Below are 25056 nucleotides of genomic sequence, written 5' to 3'. Positions count from 1 at the left end.
CTAGGTTCAGGTATTTCTCTGATGGAGGGTTCTACTGTGACTTTGGTAAGTTGCGAGGAAGATGTCTTCCCTAGATCTAGAGTCTCCAATTATTCTTCAGGTTTTAAAGGGCACCATTTTGGTATCTCTCAACTTTGAGACTGTGGCATTAATAATGGTACATCACCTCTTAGCATTCAGAGTGGTTTTCAACACTTGATAGGGTGCCAACAATAAGATCTGATGGCCAATGTAACTATCTTCAGATCTTCCGCGCAATCATCTTCATCTTTCTCTTCTTCAGGAGGTGGTGGTTTGCAATGGACTCACCAGAATTTGCCTAGAAGTTGGTGGCTCTGTTGGAGCAGGCACCTGTATGCTTCACTCAGTGGAAAGAAATGGCTGTGAGCTCCACCAGTCAGCTGTTTGTGCTTCCCATGAGGACCTAGGCTCCTAAGTAAGAAATTGTAAACTGGTTTTAGGTCATTTACTCAAACTTTTAGGGGTTGGTGAGTAATTCTTCCCTGTACTATGGAATCCAATGCTAAGCAGGCTTTTTAAACCAACTCTTTGGGGAATTAGGTGAGGCAATACTAAAATGGTAATGTTAATGTTGTTGGGCACCCAATTAGCTTCATCACAGGGGCACTCTAAAGTTTCCTACTGACTTCTGGTGCTGTATTTTCTGCACAGACTTTATGGTTTCCTCTACTGTATCTGGGATTGGTCTTTGGGCATTGCCCTTTGGAGTGTATGGCCTCTCCACAGCCATAACATTTCTTTCCAGCAAGTTGCCCAGGGTTATCTGATTCAGCTTTTTCTGATGCCTTCTCTTCTGGGGTTAAGGCAATCAGAGCTTTCTAGAATTCAGTGAAAAATTGTTGCACCCCTGCTTGAGTTTTTACCACTCACATCACTAACTCCAGCATATCAGTGAGAAATTGTTGCATTCCTGTCTGAGCCAGAACTGCCTGAATCACCGTCTAATGCTTCTCAGACTTAGCCTACTGTACCGGAGACAGTTAATTATGCATCTTAGAATCAGGTTGCATTTGATGCTGGATCTCTGGATGATCTGGTCATAATCTTATCTACTCAAAAATACAGTTGGACAGTTTTTCTCCTTCTTGCTTATAAGTGTGTTCAAACTTATACATCAAGTCTGAAAGTTTTTCTTGCAGACCTGCTGTCCCAAATTATTAATCATTTCTGCAGCAGGTCCTCTTAAACTTTAATGATTCTCTGCTTCTTCTGTACCTTCAGAATATCCCACTTTTCTAGGGCTTAGGAGGCTTGATCCTTTCAGTACTCTAAATCTTCTTTACACAGGACAGGTATCTTTCCTAAATAAAAATGTATCTTTCTTTTCTCCTAGGTAGCACATGGAAAGTTGCTTTTCGTAATGTTTTCTACCAGTCTTCCCACATCAGTGAAGAAAGAGGCAGTAGGGTATCCTGGGGCATTGCTGCAACAGAGGCTGCATGGGCTGCAACTGAGTTAGGTGCTGTTGCACTGGAACACTCTGGGCTGGTTGCTAGCAGATTCAATTGAATTAGCTAGGCTTCAGTGCCAATTGTAAGCTGTAAATTCACACCCCGGTAGCAAGCTGGAAGATCTTTTCTCAGTTCTAAGAGCATGTAGGTGGGAGAGGCTTCAGAGTCTGCCTGTGTGACGTACACCCAATGATCAGCTGTCAGGGCCTCAGCTGCCTGATGAAACTGCTTCTCTGTCCACCCATCACTAGCAATGTCCATACAGTCCCCTTTCCTCCCTCCTCCAAGCTAGTATATGAACAGTTCCTGGAGTCTGCTCTGTCCCTTGTGATCTTGTACTGGAAAGGAAGTTCAGGAAAACTCGGCTGAGAGACTTGGAAGCAGCTGCTCAGAAACGTGATGATTGAAAGTACTTAGGCAAAAAAGTGAAGCAATGTTTTGCTGAGCAATATATATTTGTTTGATCTGGAAACATTATCGAAAAAAAGTTTGAGAGTTTAATACTTCTTTAACTCCAGTTGACTATTCTGTTTTTCACACCACCTGACAGCAGTAACTAGGTTAATTTTACTGCCTTGGCTCCTAATTCCTGACCCATTACTCTGCAAAAAAAGGGCCAGAATGACCCTCCACATATAGCACTGACTCCCCTAAGGAACTGCTAGAAAGTCCCCCTGTCCTTTCCAGTGGTGATTTGCCCTTAGCTGGACCTAATAACTCACTAATGTACCAGTCATGATAAAATGGGCTTTATTTAACTAGGAGTAAGCCCTGTAAGGTAGGTGCTGTTTAAAAAGTTTCAACACTGATAGGGTTAACCCATTAGCAAACATAGAAACAAAGTTACAACATAGTCTATGGCTACAGGTGCTAATTATTCCCTTTTATAATCTGTGAGTGGCCTTACCAAAATGCACTAGGTGGATAAAAGGGAAACAATTCTACTGAAAACAATGAGATGACCACAGTAATAAATATATTTAAAGGTAACACAGCAGAATAAAATTAACAATACGGCCTATCTACTAGTCTCAGGTCCTATCTAATCACTGGCCAGTGGGGTAGTAAATGTAAAATCTGCCAAAGGTGGGGTCCCTGGACTATGTTAGAGCACTCACCCTCAAAGTGAGGGTACTTTTTATCCACAGGTGAAGGAAACTCCCTACAGTGTCTCAAAGCTCCAAGGAGTTAAACGGTGATGCATTCCTTTTAGACAGAGCTCTGCTGGCAGTAGAAAAGCTCCAGTGACAGCAAACAAGTTCAATAAATATATAAAGGTTGCCAAAAGCCTCTGACCACACCAATGTTCTGGCTGTCCGTACGAATGTCCTCCTGATGGCAGTCAGTCTCATGAACACTAGCCCAACCAGCCAGATGAGGACAAATGCAACACAGGTTTCTTTCATCCCTAGATGCCTCTGCATTGGCCACACGTCTTTGGGAACCAGACTAGAGGTAGCTTTCAATGCCCTGGGTTTCTCCTCTCAAGGCTGTTCCTGTTTCTTCTGCCCAAGTAGTCTTCCTTCTCACTCTTTCTAGTTTATTTCCTCAGTCACTGACCAAGTTCTCTGGCCACTCTGCTGCTGCTCCCCTTCTTTCCACGGCAGTTTCCAGCTTTTTCCTGTACAGTCACATAGTCTTTCTTTCTCCCACTAGTTCCTCTGCAGGTTACCTTCCTGTCTGTTCTCTCCCTGGCATAGGTTCTCATAGGTCAGGGGTGGGACTTAAGTTCCCTGCCACCAATGCGATCAAGCATAGTGCTGCTTCCTCCTGTCTCCTGGCACCCTGCCAAAAGCAGAGGGAGTAAAAGGATTCTACAGCATGGTGTTCCTAATGCCCTGGGCTGTGATGCCCCCACTGCTTAAAGGACCCGCTAGCCAGGCCTTCACTGTCTGTGTGCTTTTTATTTTTTTCACACCAATATGCAATATACTGTTATGACCTATTTGCATTGAATGTTGCATTTTCACACAGTAAGTTCTGAAGACAGTCAAACAATAAATTTAAACAAGGCTAACAAAACACACCGCAATGCACATTAAAATGCATTGCAGTGGAGCATAGCACATCACAGTTTAAGTTAAAAATATCACCTGTTATATTGCGAACGAGCCCTAACACTGTACATACACAAATGTTAAAGCATGCTTGCGCATGACACTTTTATTCTTATGAACTACAGCAAATCTTCAGCAAAACATTTCCCAGGAGGTTTTGGAGCACTAAAATATAATAAACATAGTACTATAAAAATACTTGTATTTCTGAATTACAAGAAAAAAAGGTAAAAATATTTTAATGATTAAAAAGTAGCTCTATTGCTACTATTCAGATATTGTTTATTGGGGAAAATTTTAAACATGCATCTCTTGACTACAACAAACTGAAACAGCAGTCTATTCCTGTTTATTGACAACAAGGTTTCTCTCGTTCAATTTCCAAGTATATAGATGCAAAAGCATACAGGAACATGTACAAGAATAGTATGCCATAACATATTGAGACTAAACATGCAAATGTGTATGTACAAAATGGATAGAAATCCTTACACTACATGCATGCACTACACCTGATGCAACTGCTCTGTTTGTTCATTATTTGGGGCTTGCTATCTGCCATTTATACCTTTATCTATTCTAATCTGGATTCATGCAGCTTAGTTGCAAGTTTAGAGCCAGCATACACTGGCAGGAATCAGTTGTAGAGAACTGAGTAATGCTACAGGTACAGCTTATCATTTGTGACCCTAAATGCATATAACTGCATGTGTCTATCTATCATTAAAATTCTACAGGTTTCCTTTCTAGATTGTGGTTAAACAGACAATATAGCAAAACCCCCAAAACAGGTGGGTGTGAAGAGCTGGATGCAAATTTTCAAAAGGTGCACAATAACGAGTCAATAATTTAGACTGTTGACCTGGGTTCAGAAGCTCTCCACAAAACAGGGGTCCCTTGTTAGAGGGGTTTTAACCTGAATTAAGCAATTCACATTTATTCAGGTCAATAGGAATATCAAACCAAAGTCTTGGGAATCCAAAGTAATTAATGATGGCAGCAAAATACAAAGACCCCCCCAATGCATTTCAGGGCAAAGAATTATCCCCCTTCATCAGGGCTACAAAGGTTAAAAATGACACATATAACATTAACAATAAGCAAAATGCTAATTAAAAGTTACACATATGAAAAAAGTTGATAAAAGAATAGCTTTAGAATGACTATAAAAAATAATGGGGATTATCCATGAACTTAGTTGTATATTAAAAGTTAAAAACTTCTCCTATGGGTCAATCAATCGTGCCATAGTACAGTTCATCTTGGAAACATTTTTAAAAAGGATATGAAAAAATGAACCAATTATTATAGCCAAACACAGTATGACTTAGACCAAACCAAAACCATTTTAAAAACGCACAGGTTGAATTTTTACATGTGCAGACATATAGTCAATTAAATGCACTGCTCCCTTGCTTTTAAGACAGGGGCTAGTGAATACTGGCAAAATAACTGTTGCAGAAATTGCAATTTAATGTGCTTCAGCTAAAGTTCAACTGTATACAGTCCAGCCACATGGATATAATTGAGGAAAAATTGAGAGAGTTGCCCCATGTACAGCGCTCATCCGGGGGGGGACAACCGGAGGTGTTGGGCAGGCACAACGGTTGTGAATGAAAACGTGAGCAATTCGGGAAAGTTTTTTGGGGGATCTTGTGTTGGTGTGCCGCTTCCATTATGTTCGGGCCGGGGTGTCCAACGTGTGTGTTGCAAGAAACAAAATTGGAGATGGAAGTGCCACTAACTTGCGCAATGACTGTGGTAGGAACAAGGTTGGTGTTAAAGTAATCACTCACCTGTGGCTGGGTGAGCGCTTGCTTTGATAAATCGAAGTGCAGTAGAGGGATGGTGGGGAGCGGTGGGATCGGATCCTTTCTTGCTGGGTGGTTTTGTGATGAACCCGGGTGGAGCAGATGGAAACACAAGGGTAGAACAGCAAGGAGGTGAGGTAGAAGGGTGAGCAAGGGAGGAATTAATTTCTGAAACTCACTGTTGAGTAAGTGGAGGCTGGAAGTCAACGACGAAGGTGCGGTCAACGTTGTGCCCGGATGGTCAAGGGGTGATCCTCTGGCTGGTGGCTGCTAACACATTAGTCCTGGCAGGTGATTCTGGTGACAGAAGCTGGAGGCTGTAGGGCGGAAGTCCCTGGTGTTGGTCAGTCGGCTCGTGTGGTCGTTCTGCCTGAGCCGGATGTGGATCGTCTTTGGTGTTGAACGATGTGGTGCCGGAAGGTGGGCAGATGGGCAGAGGAGCTGCCGCTGTGCCACAGTACATGGCTGCTAAGGTCGTGCCGTCTGTGAAGAGGGTTTGCGTCCCATAGGAGCGGGGGTGAACTTGAGCTGGGGGCTTCCCCGCCGCAGTACAGTGGGGCTGTGTCTGCCGGGAGCCTGCTTCTGAGGCGGGTTGATGGGTATTGTGGTGTGAGCCATAGATGGTGGTTCGATGCTGCAGTGGAGTGGAAGGTGGAGCGCGGTGTGCGGGAAGGGTTGCCCACACAGAGCGAGTGTTTGGAACACTGAAATGAGTCCAGTAGGAGCAGGTAAGCTAGCGGCAATGCGTTTCAAAGATTAAATCTTCTTTTTCAAGCTGGTGTGCAGCTAGCTAGCAAGTGCTCACCCAGCCACAGGTGAGTGAATTACTTTAAAACCAACCTTGTTCCCACCACAGTCATTGCGCTAGGTAGTGGCACTTCCATCTCCAATTTTGTTTCATGGATATAATTGATACCACTGTTGTAAATGGAAATTGAAAGGACACATTCCTATGTAAGGCTGTGTCATGTAAGCTGTACCATATAAGCTGTGTATAGCAATGTGTGAAAATACAGTGATATCAATGATCAGTGATATCAATAGAGAAGAAGATGATGAGTGGAGGGGACATATCTTAGTGAAGATAAGGGAATTCAAATGGACTCGAGGTGCTCTTGAATGAACTGTACTGCATTTATTGAACTAAAGGAGTAAAAGGAAATCAATGAATATAAGACGTTGGACTCTTAAGACATTGGTTTGACACTCCTATTGACCTGACAACAATATAGCAAATGGTCAGACAACAGTTACAGAAGATATTTAGGTGACATAAACAAAAAATTATTTTATGGAATTATTTGAAAACTCTATTGACTTCAAGTGTGAGAACCCTGATGTGAAAGTTCATATGGCATTGCTGTCCAAATGTAATTCCCTACACAAGTTAACATATTATAAACTGATTTTCCTCCAAATAGAAGACAAATTATGTTGAAAGATAACTGTAGTCTTTTTATTATTAGTGTTGTATGATAATGTTTTAAATACCCTGACTCAACTGAGTTGATTTACTAAAGACATTTTAAATCTTACCTGAAAATGGTGTGAATATTCACTTAAATTATCCAATCATGGTAAAAGCAAAGTCCTGTTCACTATGAATACTCAATCATGTGAGATACTTTTCACATGATTGAATAATTAAAGTGAGTACTGTATTCACATTTTGTTAGTGAAGATTTCCAACTTCTTTAAGGAAATCAGGCTTAATATGTAGCTTGCAATCATATACATATGTGGAATTATATACTCATGTGGAAGATATTTGTTCGATACAATATTCTAGTTCTACTTCCTGGTTATGCTTTGCTGATCATTTTATCCCACTGTAAGTCTACAAGACAGGGTCTTTCTGAATGAAAACATGAACTCATTGCAATCACTAATGATATGTAATGCCCTCGAAACTTCTGCTAACTTGAGACCATATAATCTTTGCTATCTAGGCTTAAAGTTACACAAGGGAGCTTATAAGTAGATGAGAAAAGGGTATTTTGTTAAAATAAAATATAAAATAATAATGTTATTTGGTATATCTGGCATGTGTCCTATTCATTCATGTAAATTGCTAATTTTATATTGGGTTTACTCTAGGTTTGTCATGTTTCAATAATTATTTCATAGATGGATCAAAAATAAAATTTTCACATGATTATTCGATGTGTATTCTCTTTGCTTATGTTCCTTTAGCACCTGGACACTAACAAAATGAGCTTTTATACTTTTCTCTGGATGTTTGTTCCCCTAAAAAATATTTAGTTATGCTACCTGAAGCATAAATGATCTTTCCACTGCTTTCTTATAAGCACCTCAACAGTGACAGGGTGTGATTATGAAACAAAAGAGATGTGTAATTCAACAAGATATGGTAATGTTTTCAATCTCCTCTTCCATGTACCATATGTCATACATACTAGCTTCATTGTCTCTTTCTTACAGCATATCCTAATTTATTGTCTGGAGTTTAAATGTTCTAATTGCTGTATTGTTGGCCATTTTCTTTTTCTGATGGTGTTGCATGTGTAAAACAAGATAATCATAGTTTTTTCTGTTTTAGATACCTATCTCTGCACTTGTATCCTTTGTGGAGGCACTGGAAGTTGGCTACACCAAACATAAAAATCCATATCACAATTTGATTCATGCAGCAGATGTTACACAAACTGTTCATTACTTTCTCTTTAAGTCAGGTTTAGCGGTAAGTACACATTTGTTTTCCATTGGGCATTTTGGATTGTGACATCTGAAAAAGAATGAGGTAACTTCATACAATGGCCTTACAGTATAGGCATCTCACAAACTAAGGAGAAAACTTACAAGTAGGAACTTACAACTGTAATTAGAATAACCAAAATGCATTTTGAGCGTGCATCAAGATTTGCTTTAGGACTTTTCACAAAGTGGTGATAAAACCTACTACAAAAGCAACTAAATGCTTACATGAAAACAAGATATTGTAGAATTGCCCTGATTTCTAGCCCAGACGAGTGCTAGTGATGATGTTCCCCATTTATTACTCTTGTTAAATTGTGTCAGTATACGTTCAATTACAGTACATGTTCATAAACAGTATAAAGTAATACATCAGAACAAGGAAAATATGCTAGTGTTTTGAAGTCAATGCACCCTTCATATGACGTCCTGACCAAGTCTGGCTGGTGCTCTTGGCTGACAAAGAGGGGGATGGAATTTCCTGGCCAACATGCACATTTGATGAAAATGTGCATACCAGACTCTGCATGCATAGCCAACTTCAATCTAAAGTGTAGGTGCCTTAAACTAAATATGTGCTTTGACCACACACAACAGCTTTACATAGTTGCCCTTGCTTCCCTAACACTTTGTTTAAGCCACCAAGAGTGAAGAGAAATACCTACCACCTATTGCTTGGGGAGCATGGGACTTATACCCCTTCCTCCACTGTGTTATTGGTGGTACTTGGTGAATGGACACTCAAGCACCCAGAAAAGTCACACGGGGGCCGGGAAGAGAGGGTCGTCTGCACTTTGTAAGTTCTGAGTCGAATTTGGAGTCAGGTTTTCTCCCCTTCACTCCTGGCAATGAAACAGAGAGGCAGGGCAGGAAAAAAAGTAAATATGTGTAGCTGGGAAGCGTGGCAGTCAAGTGAACCTGTTGCTTTGGCCTCCAGCTGATCCTAAAATAGTTGTACAATATAGCTAATCCTACAATAGTAGTATAGGCACTTAACAGAGATGAGTACTTCCAGAAACTACATGTGTGTTTTTATCATAACATTATCACTAACACTGCATTTAGTATCTATAGATAGCATTATAAGAACGGAATGGGTAGACGAAAGATTATTGAATGACATAGGGTACAGGGATAGTAGCAGCAGTTGTAGATTTATGTAGAAAGAACAAGGAAATAATGTCACCAGCACACCATTGTTGTAAAATGGATCATTGATTTACAACAATGGTGTGCTGGTGACATTATTTCCTTGTTCTGTGTTATACGCGGTGCCTACCGTGGTCACTACAAGCACCCACCCAGTCGTTGGTTTCCTGCGGTTAGGAGTGCAGCAAGATATTCTTTTTATTTATGTAGAAAGAGACACAGGAACAATATTAGAAGCCCATCAGGCAGAAAAGAGTTGAATCGCTGGGGTATGGACATCAAATCTTTCTACAAAGATGCTAATTCAATGTGACCCTATTTACAGATGGAATCGGACAACTTGTGTAAACTTTCTTTACATTTGGAGTGGGAAGGCTAAGGAAGGAGGCCATGGCTAATTTATCAAACCTAGCAACTTTATCTTCATTAACTACAAGACTTATTTAAATCTCAACTACACCATGCCCTGAGACTGCTATCCAATAAGAATGTCTTAGAGCCGTTAATGTAACTCTAAAGCACTTTACAGCAACATTAGAACCTGCTGAGATGTGTGGCAGAATGTGGTACCTAGGAGATTTATGTGATCCTTGCCAAGCCCCCCTAAATGACAGGTGGGAGAATTGTACATTCTGCCCATGTCTGCCCTGTTGATTGTGTTCTTCCCCCAGTGGGCTCCCCTGCCAGAAAAGCAATCAAACTGCTGACAATTATGTTCTCACACATACAGGGCCCATGTGAACATGCCTTTACATGATGGTTTTAGTCAAGAGAAGACATGATTATAGGACAAGACCCGCTCTTGTGACCTAATTTCTCTAATCCATGATTTTAAAGTAATGTGCTTTTCTAGTTGCGGCAGTCCTTTAGATTCCTCTTCCTATAGTAGGTGTGTATCTTGCACAACTGTACAAGCCTCCCACTAACATACAAGGAAGGGTGGAAGAGGACAGGGACTAAAATTGCAGAGGACTTTGGAGTTAGCAAGACAAGATCCCACAGATTAGTCATATCACCACAGCAGGCACATTATCCTATTTAGTGAAAACCATTAGTGTGGCTTTTATTTAATTCTTCAGCATTTTGCACATTTGCCATTTTTTTCTGATTCACAGAGTCATGACAGAACCTTTGTTTTATTCAGTGGAATTAGTTTGACAGCACATGTGTTTTTCAGGGACTAGATGCAATTATATTAATTATACATTTCCTAAGCAAACATTTATCTCTCGTTTGCCTTTTTTAAACTATATACATTCCCTCCAACTTTTTAAATTAAGTTGTAATCAATTATCAGTTTAACACCATGCTGCTCTAAGAACTTACAGTAGAGAGTTGGCATTATCAAGCCTACAAATGAAAAATAAAATTACTTTAATGAGAATCTCAAGCCTGTTTAACTGACTACATAATAAACAGATGGTGTGTGCAGTTGCTTTGACAAGCCTCAGTAACACTAACTTTGGCTCTAACCTCCTGACTTTAAATCTGAAGCATTTTTAGGCAGTAGTCTCTGTAAACTCTAAATTAAATCTTAGCCAACAATACTGCTGAAGGGACTACTGTATTATCTTATGGAAAAAATAATGTTAGTTATGTATTTATGCTGCCTTTGGGGGAAATTATTTGTGTAAGTTTAGTATATTTGTATTATATTTATTGTGAACCTGGAAAAATTGAGGATAACATAGCAGCAATCAATCCTAACAAAACCATACTGCATAATAGCTTCATAAGCTAAGGAATACCAAGATGTGGGTGGACATAATTCATGAATTTCAGATTTAAAATATTCAAAATACAAATTATTAGTTTATGCTTTTTTTGGTTGGTGTAAATAAAACAGACTGGTATACTGTGAACCTTTTTAAACTAAACATGACATAAATACCACAGAACATATTGAGCTTAAAACAATGAAAATTCAAACATTCAGATATCAGTTTTTAGCATCCTAAAGAAGCTAGTGTGTTGAATGATAATTTCAGAATCATTTTGATTGGCAGTGACACACTATTACTCTTTGCTCTGTGTTAGTAAATTCCCTCACCCCAAAACTCATGGATACAATAACATTTGTTAGTTATAGAATTTCCAGCTGAATGTGGAAGCTTTTGCATTGGGCACAAAAATATCAGTTGACCATGCAATAAAAACTGAGACTCAGGACCTCAAAATGTCATGCCATGGCACTGTCCCAAACAAGAGTAAATTAGTAATTTTATTACTTTTTTCAGTAATAAAAAAAATTCTGAACCTTGTACAGAGGTAAGGAAGCAAATGCAAGATTGATGAGCTGATTAAATCAGTAGCAGCTACAGTGCTTTTCGCAGATGATGTACCAGTAAAATTTGTTTTTTTAGGAAACTGCTTGTACTACATTATTTACATCACAACCCTCACTGGTTGTAAAAAGCAGTGGGCAAGGATTTAAAAAAATGCTAAACTAGAATTTATAATGGAAGTTTACCCAGGGAGGAATTGCCCATTTAAAGTGACACTAAACTCAGGAGTCTAATCTTAAAAATGCATTTAAGTACCTTAACTATTAACATGTAGCTTATTTGTGTATCACTCGGCTGTAGTTCTTCAAATCATCTCTGAATTTGTGCTGACACTGTCCTTCCTTCTGGAGGGTGGCTACTTTTGCTCCCCATTGTACCTGTGTGTTGTAAAGTAGTCACCACTCCAAAACAAAACAAGGTCTAAAGCGCTACTACCAGTGGTGAAAAGAGTTTAAGGGTTGTTGAGGCCAGGCTTGAAGAATGCAGGATGTAAGTAACAAAATCCTGCGTAAGGTGTCAAAGGAGTAAGAGAGAAATAGGTAACAGTTGAAAATCGGGTGATAATACCATGTGTAAAGAGTGCAGTAACTCACCATGAGGTTTTCATGGATGGGCTGTCATTGACGTCGGGATCTCTGCAGGGGAGGGTTGATTGGAGGTAGTCTTGTGGCTTCTTCCGTGATGTTTGGAGTGTCACGGCTTGCTTACCTTGTCAGTGTGCTGGTGGGCAGCGGCGCGGGATTGGAGAGGTGGCGTTCTTCTCTGCTGGTGCCGGGGGTGTCCGGTCCGTTAATGGATGGGGGATGCTGATTGGGTTCCTTCTTTGAAGTGGTGGTGTCGGTGTCCGAAGTGTGGGCGGAAGTATTCACTCGCTTGTAGGGAGACCGGCGCAGGCGCCGCAAGTTTCGGTCTGCCCGAAGAGGCGTCCCAGATGCGGGACGGAAGTTCCTGTTGTTGTGGTAATGTGGCAACGCGTTTCGAAGATGTAGTCTTCCATGTCAAACCGCTCCAAGCTTGCTCCCATGATGGATTACAATTTCAAGTTTAGTTTACTAATTTGTATTGAGATTATAGTCCATCATGGGAAACTTGTAGTGGTGGTTACATTACAACACACACAGACACCATGGGGAACAAAAGTAGCCACCCTACAGAAGGAAGGACAGTATCAGCACCAATTCAGAGATGATTTGAGGATCTACAACTGAGTGATACACAAATAAAGCTCAATTTTTGTTAATAGTTAGGGTCCTTGAATGCATTTCTAAGATTTAACTCCTGAATTTAGTGTCACTTTAAAGACTAGACAATCAATTACAGTCACAGTTCTTGTGTTAGCAAATATGTCCAACAGAAACATGCAGAAAGCATCTACATCAACTGCAGGAAGAAGACGCAGTTGAGTTCTTCATATATGCTCTTTTAGATTTAGGGGTTTAGTATTATACTGGAATTTGTGGTCAGGCACCAGCGGTGATAGGGGCAGGCAGAAATTGGGGTATCGATGGAAGTATTTCTAACATCTATAAATGTGATGTCCAAAGTGTGCCACTGTGTATGACAATAATAATAACAACATTATACAGAAAACAGAGCAATCAGTAAGAGTATCTACCTTGAATTTTGTACAGATGTCACAGTATGATTGTCAGCTTTTTTTATAGCAAAACTGAAAACATAGTAGCAATAAGTCACACAATTCTACATTTACAGATAAATATTACCGTAAACACTAGAATATTTTTTATACAGTATACAGGTTTTTTTTTAAATTAAATAGACAGATTCCAGGCTGTTAATAAAAATAAACTCAGAAGTTGACACTAATTAATTAAACATCCTGAAATGCCAGTGAACCCAAATGACAGATCTGCAAAATGATTTGTAAATGCTTTTAAGGGCGTTCTTAAATACATAAATAATCTACAAAACAACAAGTGTAAGTGAGCATTTAGCACATTTTCAATTTATGTGATGTTACATATAGTGATTTTATGATTAATAGTTTATTATGCAGTTATGGGTTCAACCAGAAGAATATTCATAGTAATAAGGAAAATTTGTTTTATATATTTTAGGGCTGATTTACTAAAGCAGGTAAGAATCTTCACTCAATAAATTGTGTTTACTTCAGTTATCCAGTCAGGTACAGATGAAAGAGGTAAACCGGAACAGGATAATTAAAGTAAATATTTACACTATTTGTTGTGTGAACATTATCAACGCTTTAAATAAATCAGTACACAAAATACAACACTCCAGCACTCAACCTTACCAGCTATTTGGATCTAGTCAGTTCCCAATTTAAATTAAAAACATAATTTATCATATTAATTGACCTTTAAGACATGCCATTATTAGGGCATGTTAGGCTAGAAGAAATAAGAGCCCTGTGTAGACGTGAAGGCAACTCCCGTGCCAATCAATGTCTGTTCAAAATGGAAAATTTGACTGAATGATTATCACATCTATATTTATACAGGATAATTATAGCACTGCGTCCAGTTTCCTGACACTTGATCTAGGAGAAGATTTATGATCGGATTACAGAGATAAGATAACAGTTTTCCTCCAATCATAAATCTATTGTACCTGACGTCAGCTGTTGCTGGGGAGAGCGGATTACAGAGTCAAGATAACGGTTTTCCTACACTCTCCCCAGCAACAGCTGACGTCAGGTACAAAAGATTTATGATTGGAGGAAAACTTATCTTGTCTCTGCAATCCGAAGTTTCACTCGTGAGGCTAGTTTGCAGTGGTATCTGCACTTTCGGCAGTTTCGCAACCGCGGTTCGCCTCTCAGCCCCCGTGTATAAGACGCCCCTCTATTTTTAGGTAAACATTTTTATGAAAAAGTAGCGTCTTATACACGGAAAAATACGGTAACTTTAAATCGGACTTAACATTGCCCCTACTTGTTTTACAGTTTTGGATATTGTGTTCCGGTTTCAAGCAGAACTCCAGGCAGAATTTTTATTAACCCTTGCAGTGGGGCTATCTGTTCGTTTTTGTCTGATTAAAAAAAAGTTATATTTACCTGATCCTCCGAGCCAGCTTGCTCTCAGACTGGTCTGAGCCTCTTTCTCCCTCCGCTGCAGCGGTTTAGGTTCCATAAATCCTCACATTCTATACACAGTGTATAGATGTTAGGATGCTGATAAACATTCCAATGCTGCAATGTAGGAGGAAAGAGGCTTCTAAGACCAGAGGAGCAAGCAGCTTGTTTAGCGGTTCGGGTGAATATAACTTTTTTTAGCACCTAAACAAAGAAGGGTGTTTACCCTTGCAGTGTTGCAGTGCAGGGGTAGCCACACTTTTGCCTGTAGTTCTTCTTTAGGATAAACATTAAAAGTCCAGTAACACAAAAAATATTCTATTCTGATAACGGTATGTCGCTGGTGACTGCAATTAGTATTCAGTGCATGGATTCCTTTTTTTTCACATGCCTTTATCCATTTTTTATCTATTTTTTTCTCCACTATTAGGGCACATTCACACGGTCATTCAAAATTCCCCATAAATATGCATCATGTGTCTACGTTTGTATGCATTTCGCATTGGGCCTATGCAGACAGCTGCTTCGGACAGTGACATGTTGTGCTGTGTTCAGCAGCACAAAAAATAGGACACAGTTGAGTTGAGGGCTGTAAATGTTAGCATTGTTATGGTAACCACAGGTAAATGTTGGTGCTAACATTTACACATGGACAGGGGTTGGATTGTAAAGCAAGCTGTTAAAAGCTGCCCCCCTCCCTGTGATTCTGCGTAACATGATCACTAAACACCAGCTCTGCCTTTGCACACAACACACTGTCCAGGGGGGTTGCCACTATGGATACTAATTAATGGGGGTTGGAGAGCTCAGATAGAGCTCAGTTGTAATATACAGAGATTGCTTGTGAACCACAGAGGCAACCAATACCATGAGGCTATTGAGAGAAAAAGCTAACAAAATACTTAAGTTCTGTGCTCATATACAGCAACTGCATATCCCTGCTTCATGTACACTCGTTGTACATTGCTGGCATGTTATTTAAAAAAAATACGTCTGCAAAGGTAGAAATGTGAACTTAGAAAGTAAAGATTTGTTGTTATAGGTTCATATAGTAGTAGTTTGGCCTAAGCAGTAGCCTAAAAAGATACCTTTTGTCTGGAATTCCATCTGAAAAATAACAGCACATTTCCTAGTATTTGAGTGTGCCTACATCCTCATAGGTGTATATCTGCAGTGTGAGATCTAAGGCACTGCTGCTTCTGACTGCTAGCCTTAGAAGATTCAGATGCAAATTTAGGGATGTTACTTCTGTTCACTGGTATTCATATTGGAAGCTTTGACATTAGGAAGCAAAGCCCTGCACGTCTACCAAGAGGACTATCTCCCTGTAGCGACAAGGTGCAGAACAAGGCATGGTAAGTTAATAGTGGGGGAAAGATTAGCTGCGAGATTACATGCAATATTGATGACTAGTCCTTTTCCATCTGTCTGCCATTTTTGCCAATAGTTTCCAGAGTTCAGTTACTCTGGAAACTAAAGTTCAACTAAACTTTAGTCCAACTAAAACTTATTTAGGCGACACTGCTGCAGTGCACATGCACTGCCACTGAATGACTACATCATTCAGGGTAGACATGTCCACATGGTGACACTGCTGCAGTGATTTTATCTCAAAATGAACAGAATAAAACAATTTCACAAGGGGGGTTTAGTAAAAGGAAGACTGCTCTGTTAATGCCAGTGACAGACTGCAGCATAAATATCATTTTTGCTTTCATCCATGCTAATTAAAAAAGGAAGCAAGTTTATTACATTTAGATCAATTGATATACAGTAGTTGCTATTCTGAGTTATGTTGCACTTCTTACGTAGTTTAATGTATGTAAGTGACATTTTAAATCTCATGTATAGTAAGGTAGAGAAAAAAAAAGCACAGAGGGATAGTAACTGATTTCCTTCATGATAAATTACACCGTTCTTTCATTTTTCTAGCACTGGCTAACAGAACTGGAAATATTTGCTATGATTTTTGCTGCTGCTGTCCACGATTATGAACACACGGGTACCACAAACAACTTTCACATCCAAACAAGGTAATACAACGATTGATCTCTTACTGGTTTTATTCATAGCTTACAACCTGATTTGCACATCTACTGTATTTAAATCAGTCATATAAAACTAGTATCCATAGAATTGAATGACTAAAGCTGAATCTCTCAGACCCAAATTGCATTGGGGTTCCGAATTTCTGAATTGCATTCAAGAGCTCCCGAATGCTGTTCAGGTCTTGGAGCCATACACATATATTACTAAAGCTGAGGCTCCTAGACACAAATTGCATTCGGGGTCCAAATTTCCGAATTGCATTCGGAAATTCGGATCCCAAATGCCAATCAGGTCTAGGAGCCTCAGCTTTACTATTATATGTATATACTGAACACAAATTTTCGTTACAGCATGTGACTTTTCTGGCCAATCAGATGGCTCCCATGTTGCCGTAACGAAAATTTGTGCTCAGACCAATTCGGATGCACTAAACCAAGAAACACATCTGATTGGCCAGAAAAGTCACATATTCAATTCACTTTAGTTTTTGAACAAAATTTGGACGGGATCCGAAAATTTGGAAAACGAAATTCGGATTCGGACACATTTGGATGCATTGGGATTCGGAAATGTCCAAATTTAGGAAAATTCATCCGAATTCTGATTCGGAATGAATCAAATCTCACATGTCTAATACTTTGACCATTCTGCCTGGCCTCCATGTACCCATATGAGTTTATTTTTAGTATATTACCACTTCGCAGTCAAGTTTGGGAAAACCCCACTATGTGGGGAATTTATTAAAACTGGAGCAGACTAAATCTGGATCAGATTTGCACTGCAACCAATCAGCGGCTCTGTCTCGTTTTCAAATCTTACCTGAGCAAATTGAAGAGAGATGCTGATTGGTTGCCATGGGCAACTGCTCCAGATTCTGCCTGCTCCAGTTTTGATATATTTCCCCCAATATGTTTATTATGTGTTCCCATTCATACAGCAAGTCTAAAATAATTTTTCAAGAAATATTTCTTACCTTTTAGATGTGCCTGTGTAGCAGGTCTTTGCAAGCTTCTCTCTCAATTTTCGAGCGACTGGAAACTCTGGATGTCCCCATAGAAACATTAGGGACAAACTGAGCTTCCTCTCATTAACATATAATGCTTCTAGACCTTAAACCCTAGGACAGCCAGCGTTCACATCTCCTTTACAACTGATAATGAGATCTACCAGCACAATATAGACAGTTTAGTTATGTTAACATTACCCTGCCCAGCCCCTCTGGCATTCCAAAGCACAACACAGTACAGAGGGCAACTTTTCTTTCAGAATAGTGCACAGATGTATTGTGCAAGCAGCAATTAAAGAAAAAAAGTAATGCTATGTGAATGAGAAACATGTAACACATATAAAATAGGTGTTATTCCAATGTGGTTGTAAACGTGGAAATACACTTTAACCACTTGAAGACCAGGGTGTTAAACCCCCTTCCTGTCCAGGCCATTTTTCAGTATTCAGTGCTGAGGTATTCTCACTGACATTTATTCAGTCCTGCAATACCATATCTAAGGGGTCTATTCACTCAGCTGGCGTAGGCAGCCGAGTGAATAAATGACCCGATGTGAAGTGAGCTTGTTTGGCTATTCACTTCAGGCGTGTACAGCTGATTCCAGCCGTATATCGGCTGATATCAGCCATACATTTAGCTATTGCACCCGCCCTCTGCTGCTGTCAATCACTAGAGGGGACCTGATGGAGAACTTCAGGTCCCCTCTGCTGATTTACAGCAGCAGTGGGCGGGTGCAATAGCTAGTTTGCTATTGGCTATTGCAAATTGAAATAGCCAATAGGAATCTAACTATGCAATCCTATGGTGATTTTTTTTATTTTTTTTTATTCTGACGGCAGCCAACGGCTCCAATGTCAGAAGAAAAAAAAACAGAGCAGGGAACAGTCGAGCAGAGTAAAACTTTCCCGGAGAAAGTGTTTCTCTCCCGGGCGGCCGGGAGCCACTATCTAATAGCGGGAGACTCCGGGAGTATCTGGGAGAGTTGGGCTGTCTGGTGTCAGCGTCCCTGGTTGCCTGGTAACCAGGGACGCTGATCTGTCTGTGCAAGTGGCTGGAGCCAGCCGCCCAGCAGCCAGTAGCAGGCTGTCGGCTGGCCAATGACCGGCCGTTCGGCCAGCTTCGGCTTTCACCTCGGCTCAGTCGAGCCGAAGCATATGCCTTTGGATCGACTGAGCCGCTCAGCCGACTTCGGGAGCTGTACGGGCTATAGTGAATAGTAGATGCTATTAGATGCTATTATGCTAATAGAATATGCTATTGGAGACATCAGCCTAATTGCATGTGCATCTACATGGAAAAACATCCTTAGACATTTAGATCCTTCTGCCACCTAATGTGTATGGATAATGTTAGGCTCTTTGAATGTCTTTAATAATCTTAGATAGGCAAGTATCTTGCCAAGGAAAATAGGCGATGAGTGTAAATGGCAGTCCTTAACTGCATCATTGCTCTTATTGGAGCCACTACAAAGTGTTATATAGCTCTGTTGATGGTTGGATACAGAGCAAATAAAGAAATAGTCTTGCTCCCTTTTTGGCATGTAATAGGACACAAATGTTAAGTACATTCGCATTTAATGCCGAGATGTCCTGAAGGTCCAACCAGCAACTTACCTGCAAAAGATCAGTCCATGTATGACCACTCTGGAAGGCTTTAGAATATGGTAGCTGCAATTCAAATTTTACATAGTGTATTTTTGGCAAGAGGATCTTTTACAAAAATTATCTGAAAGTGAACTAATGAATAAAGGCAGCCTGGCATATAATTTTGCTATGTAGTTTTCTAGGAATTTGGTTAATGTGACTTTATTATCTCAGATGATCACACAGTGCTTTTGCTTCTGTTGAAACCATGTAATTAAACTGAGTAATAGCATTGTGCTGCTGTGGATTACATTATCAATATGAACAATAGAAATGTTCAATAAACGGATAACTGACTTTGAGTGAATTAAATAAATGAAAAGACATGATATATAAGATTGTTAAACTGAACAACTCGTCCATTAATTTTGATTGATTTCTTTATTATGTTTTGTAATTGTTGTTGCACAGAATAAAATATATAAAAAAATGATGTTCAGTCAACAAGACTGTAGAGGCTTTTCAAAGTTTTTTAGCCATACTGTATATTAAAATTAGATTAGCTTAAAGGATACATGCACTTCTCCTTTTTGCCTCTTCAAACCTCAAGCTAAACTAGAAAACAAAAGGGAACAGAGCGCCACCTCCGTGTGTAAAATCGTTTATTAAGATAAATATAACAAGGGATAAATGTACTCACAAGCAAACGTTTTCATCACGCTTTAACAACAAACAAGAGGCCACACAGTCTGTTAACCCAACATGGTATCGCCCCGACTATATAACACGGTTGCCTCCGGTCAGATCACTGTCCGCAGTCAGCCAAGATTGACGCGTTTCATGATTCTGATGAAGGGGGCTTGCCCCTGAAGCACGTCAGTGAGCTGCCAGAGGTTCGGCTCAGCCGATTCAGATGTTGGATCAGCTGAGTCGAAGTCCTTCTGCACTTCGACACAGCCAAACATCAGCTGTACTGATCCGGAGTGAATAAGCGAACGTCGTTCGGCTCACTTCACTTCGGCTTGGTTATTCACTCGGCTGCCTTCGGCAGCTTTCTGAATAACCCCCTAAATGTTTTTTGCACGCATGGATTTCTTCTCATCGTTTTTAATGTTACCTTTTTTGAGCATCGAAGTTGTAGCTGTTCCATATAGCTGGAAATCTCTGCAGGTCTTTCAGAGTTACCAAAGAACCAAGCACATGCTTGCCTCTCCGACTAATGTTTTTCTTACCCAGTCTCTAAATTATGTCTGATAGCCTGCTCTAGGCAGAATTAAGGTTGTGACATGTTCTTTCCATTTCTTGATAATGTATTTAATGGTGCTGTGATGCTTCTCCAGAAGTTTATCTCAGACATGTTTTGATAGCTTCTTGGTCTTTAAGATATTGTTTGTTTGTATATGCACTTTTACAAACTCTTGGACTTTCCAGAAACAGATATATTTATTTTGAGGCAATAAACACCACAACATGAGGGTTTCATAATTTAAAGATGCCTCACATGTGAGAGATAAAGGAAACTACCACCTACAAACACAAATCATAAGATATATAACCATTGGCTGTATAAAGTAAATCTTTAGTCTCATAGCACAAAATACAGCTTTGAAAGCACTTACAACAATGCAGGGCCCTGTTTAATCCCAGAAAATCAATATTACACAATTTAGTATGCCAACAACTATCCCTTCTTACTGCAAAGAGAATATATATATTATAGTGCAAAATATGATCATGTTTCCAAAGATTTCTATTACTATAAACTATCCCACTCTTGTAAAATTTATTATGAAGGCCCATTCAGAAGAAGATGTTAAGAAGATGTTAAAGCATAAAGTCAACAAAAGCCGAGTCCTAAGTGTAACCACACAGCCTTTTTGATAGAATTGAACTGTTTTGCAGTGAGATAATGTAATATTCCTTATAGTTTGCTGAATTCAAAATCCCTGTGGGTGGAAAAACCCAGATCTGTATTAGAGCGGAACATTCTCTGCAAATGATCCCATTGTGGCTGGCATATAAAGTGTGTTCTCCTACAGTATGGAGAATTGTTATGATTCCATCACAACAGCAAACAGCAACAGCAAATATATGCCTGTGTTATACTTCTTAGAAGTGATATGAGTTTGCCTGTTGTGACCTGATAGTCATTCAAGAACACAGGTAGCTCTATGTGATTCAATGCCATGGCAAAGTGTTGCTAAAATTCATGAGTAAACGGTGCTATCCATGTCTTTTTCCTGGAAAAGTTCAGAAGCATGGCATTGTTAACTGTAAACAAACACATACAGGTCTTTTCACTGAAGGGTGAAGAGTTTGGAGAAGGAAGGAGAAGTGGTCAATCTAGGCCAAAATAGCTGATTTGGAAAAATTCTCCAATTCAGCTCACTTTGCAGTTCAGCTATGTTGTCCTAGATTGTTCACTTCTCTTGCCTTCTCCAAACTCTTCACCCTTATGTGAATAGACCTGATAGTAAGAGTCCCCTTTGTTATCAGTATGAATTTCTGATTATTACTTAACCTCTTGCCGTCCGCCCGTAGTAAAAAAACGGTCTGTCAGTCACGCAGTTGGGTGGATCCCGGCACAATTGTCGGGATCCGCTTCAGCTGCGGCCTCTCACTATACTGCGAGCTACAGCTCGCGGTATACTGAGTCTAGGATGACGGGAGGATGCTAGTTTGGAAAAGCCTTAACCCCATAGTTCTCCTTTAACCTCCCTGGCAGTATGATTATCTTATATATATATATATATATATATATATATATACAGTATATATAAATTATATATATACTGTATAAAGGGGACACATCCTTTAAACATGAGATTAAACATAGATCATTCTGACTGACTCCTTTTACTGTGAAGCAAGGTGGACTTGAGAATTACCGTGGTAACCCCATATACCTGTATCTAACCTGCAATATTATGCTATACTGAAACTGGTTCAAATTTTGTATGCAGTGATTCCAATGTTTGGCTTTCTCAAAAAAAAGAATTTGTGGGTGAATGTACCCAAGCCTTGAACTATGCTTGACCTTTCTCCTGCTTTGGCATATGAGTCCATCTGATTTGAGCCTGTTAAAAATGTTTGTACCTCCTAGCATCCAAACGCTAGGAAGATTATTTCCAGTGGTGCATACTGGGATATGGTATAAACATTCAGGAGTGACCTTTCTTTTCCCTGGGCTGCTGCCTGGGGGAGGCATGTTTTGGATTGTCTGATCCTTCTAGGATGGTCGCCTATCGGGGGTGACCATGTGCTTGGACTTAGGACTGGGTTTTAGGTCTAGTGAGGAAGCTTAGGGGTGCAAATACCATGGACGGAGTTCAGTGTGTATAAGGAGCCTGGGAAGTTGTGAAGTATAGTGATTTCTTTCCAGTGGATTCACAGATTGCCAGATCGGCCTTAAGGTTCTCAATCTTTGAAGGCTACAAGTACTAAGACCCCTTATTTAGAGTCTGCAACATAATGGGTGTCCTGTGCCCTAACCCTCCCTCCTAAAGTTGTTCAATAAAGTTCATCAAGCATCAGATCTTCAGCGTGGAAATCAGTTTATCAGTCACCACTGCTGGGTCAGTAAGTGCTTTTGGGGCAGCTATGGAACTGTGAACCCTAGACAGGCTAGGAGGGCCCAATTCATGCAGCATCTTCTTTGGGGGTGAGCACTACAACCATATTAACAGTGCCATGCTCATGAACTTTTCATAAAAAGTGTGTTGTTATGTTTCAAAACGAAATAAAGTGTATTGAAAAAAAAAAAAGTGTGCTAAGAAACATTGGATGCACAATTTAAGCATAAATTGTTCAGTGGCATTGAACTACATACAGATTCAACTCTTTTTGAATGGCTATTAAGTCACAACAAGCAAACTCATATCACTTCTTAGAGATATACAGACTTTTTTGCTGTTGTGATGGAATTATAACATACTGTAGGAGAACATTTTATATGCCAGACACAATGGGATCATTTGCAGAGAATGTTCTGTTTTAATGTGGCTCTGTGTTTTTCCACCCACAGAAGTTTGAATTCATAAACTTAGGAATATTACAATATCTAGTTGCAAACCGTTCATTTCCATCAAAAAGCCTTCTGAATACAGTTAGGACTAGGCTTTTGCTGAGTATATGCTTTAACATCTTCCTTCAACGGTGCCTTCATAAATCATCTTTACCAAGAGTGGAATGGTTTATTGTAATTGAATATTTTGGAACATGTGTGTACCATATGTTTAAATATATACAGTATATAGATATATATAGATATATAGATATATATCTATATATAGATATATAGATATATATCTATAGATCATGTGACGACACTGAAGAAATGACACTTTGCTACAATGTAGCAAAGCTTCGCAGGTTGCCACTGGAGTCCTCTTCCACTCCTCCATGACGACATTGTGGAGCTGGTGGATGTTTGAGACCTTGCGCTCCTCCACCTTCCGTTTGAGGATGCCCCACATATACTCAATGGGGTTTAGGTCTGGAGACATGCTTGGCCAGTCCATCACCTTTACCTTCAGCTTCTTTAGCAAGGCAGTGGTCGTCTTGGAGGTGTGTTTGGGGTAGTTATCATGTTGCAATACTGCCCTGCGGCCGAGTCTCCGAAGGGAGGGGATCATGCTCTGCTTCAGTATGTCACAGTACATGGCATTCATGGTTCCCTCAATGAACTGTAGCTCCCCAATGCCGGCAGCACTCATGCAGCCCCAGACCATGACACTCCCACCACCGTGCTTCACTGTAGGCAAGACTCTGTACTCCTCACCTGGTTGCTGCCACACATGCTTGACATCAACTGGACCAAATGCATTTATCTTGGTCTCATCAGACCACAGGACATGGTTCCAGTAATCCATGTCCTTAGTCTGCTTGTCTTCAGCAAACTGTTTGCGGGCTTTCTTGTGCATTATTTTTAGAAGAGGCTTCCTTCTGGGACGACAGCCATGCAGACCAATTTGATGCAGTGTGCGGCGTATTGGTCTGAGCACCGACAGGCTGACCCCCCACCCCTTCAACCTCTGCAGCAATGCTGGCTGCACTCATACGTCTATTTCCCAAAGACAACCTCTGGATATGACGCTGAGCACGTGCACTCAACTTCTTTGGTCGACCATGGCGAGGCCTGTACTGAGTGGAACCTGTCCTGTTAAACCGCTGTATGGTCTTGGCCACCGTGCTGCAGCTAAGTTTCAGGGTCTTGGCAATCTTTTTATAGCCTAGGCCATATTTATGTAGAGCAACAATTCTTTTTTTCACATCCTCAGAGAGTTCTTTGCCATGAGGCGCCATGTTGAACTTCCAGTGACCAGTATGAGAGAGTGAGAGCGATAACACCAAATTTAACAATTTAAAACAAAAAATATTGACACTTTGGGCCCAATTTGGACATTTTCACTTAGGGGTCTACTCACTTTTGTTGCCAGCGGTTTAGACATTAATGGCTGTGTGTTGAGTTATTTTGAGGGGGCAGCAAATGTACACTGATATACAAGCTGTACACTCAATACTTTACATTGTAGCAAAGTGTAATTTCTTCTGTGTCATCACATGAAATGATATAATAAAATATTTACAAAAATGTGAGGGGTGTACTCACTTCTGTAAGATACTGTATATAGTATGCATAGTAGTTTAATATGGATATACCCATGTCAAAGATTTTGTAGTTTTTTGTGTGCATTTTTTTACAGTATTTATAATATATACACCAGTAAGGATCTCTTGTTTCTAAAATATTTATTTTGAGGCCATGTGAAACTTTAAAAGCATATTTTCTAATTATTTTACTATATGTAATTGGTTGCATCAGGGTTTATTTGGGTGTGGGTGTGTGTGTGTGTGTGTGTGTGGGGGGGGGGG

General features: G+C 40.0%; 1 protein-coding gene across 1 annotated transcript in view; it reads left to right on the top strand.

The window, feature by feature from the left end:
- The window catches only part of PDE1C (phosphodiesterase 1C), a 135559-nt gene that overhangs the window by 48010 nt on the left and 62493 nt on the right, over nucleotides 1-25056 (top strand). The window contains exons 6-7 of the mRNA XM_018565264.1: nucleotides 7901-8041; nucleotides 16477-16577. Coding sequence (XP_018420766.1) covers nucleotides 7901-8041; nucleotides 16477-16577 — 242 coding nt within the window. The remainder of the gene's footprint in view (nucleotides 1-7900; nucleotides 8042-16476; nucleotides 16578-25056) is intronic.

This window comes from Nanorana parkeri, unplaced genomic scaffold (assembly GCF_000935625.1).
Source record: "Nanorana parkeri isolate BGI_ZX_2015 unplaced genomic scaffold, ASM93562v1 scaffold826, whole genome shotgun sequence".
In the NCBI taxonomy this organism is placed as follows: domain Eukaryota; kingdom Metazoa; phylum Chordata; class Amphibia; order Anura; family Dicroglossidae; genus Nanorana; species Nanorana parkeri.
Note: the sequence above shows the minus strand (reverse complement) of the source record. Positions and strands in the feature narration are given on the sequence as shown.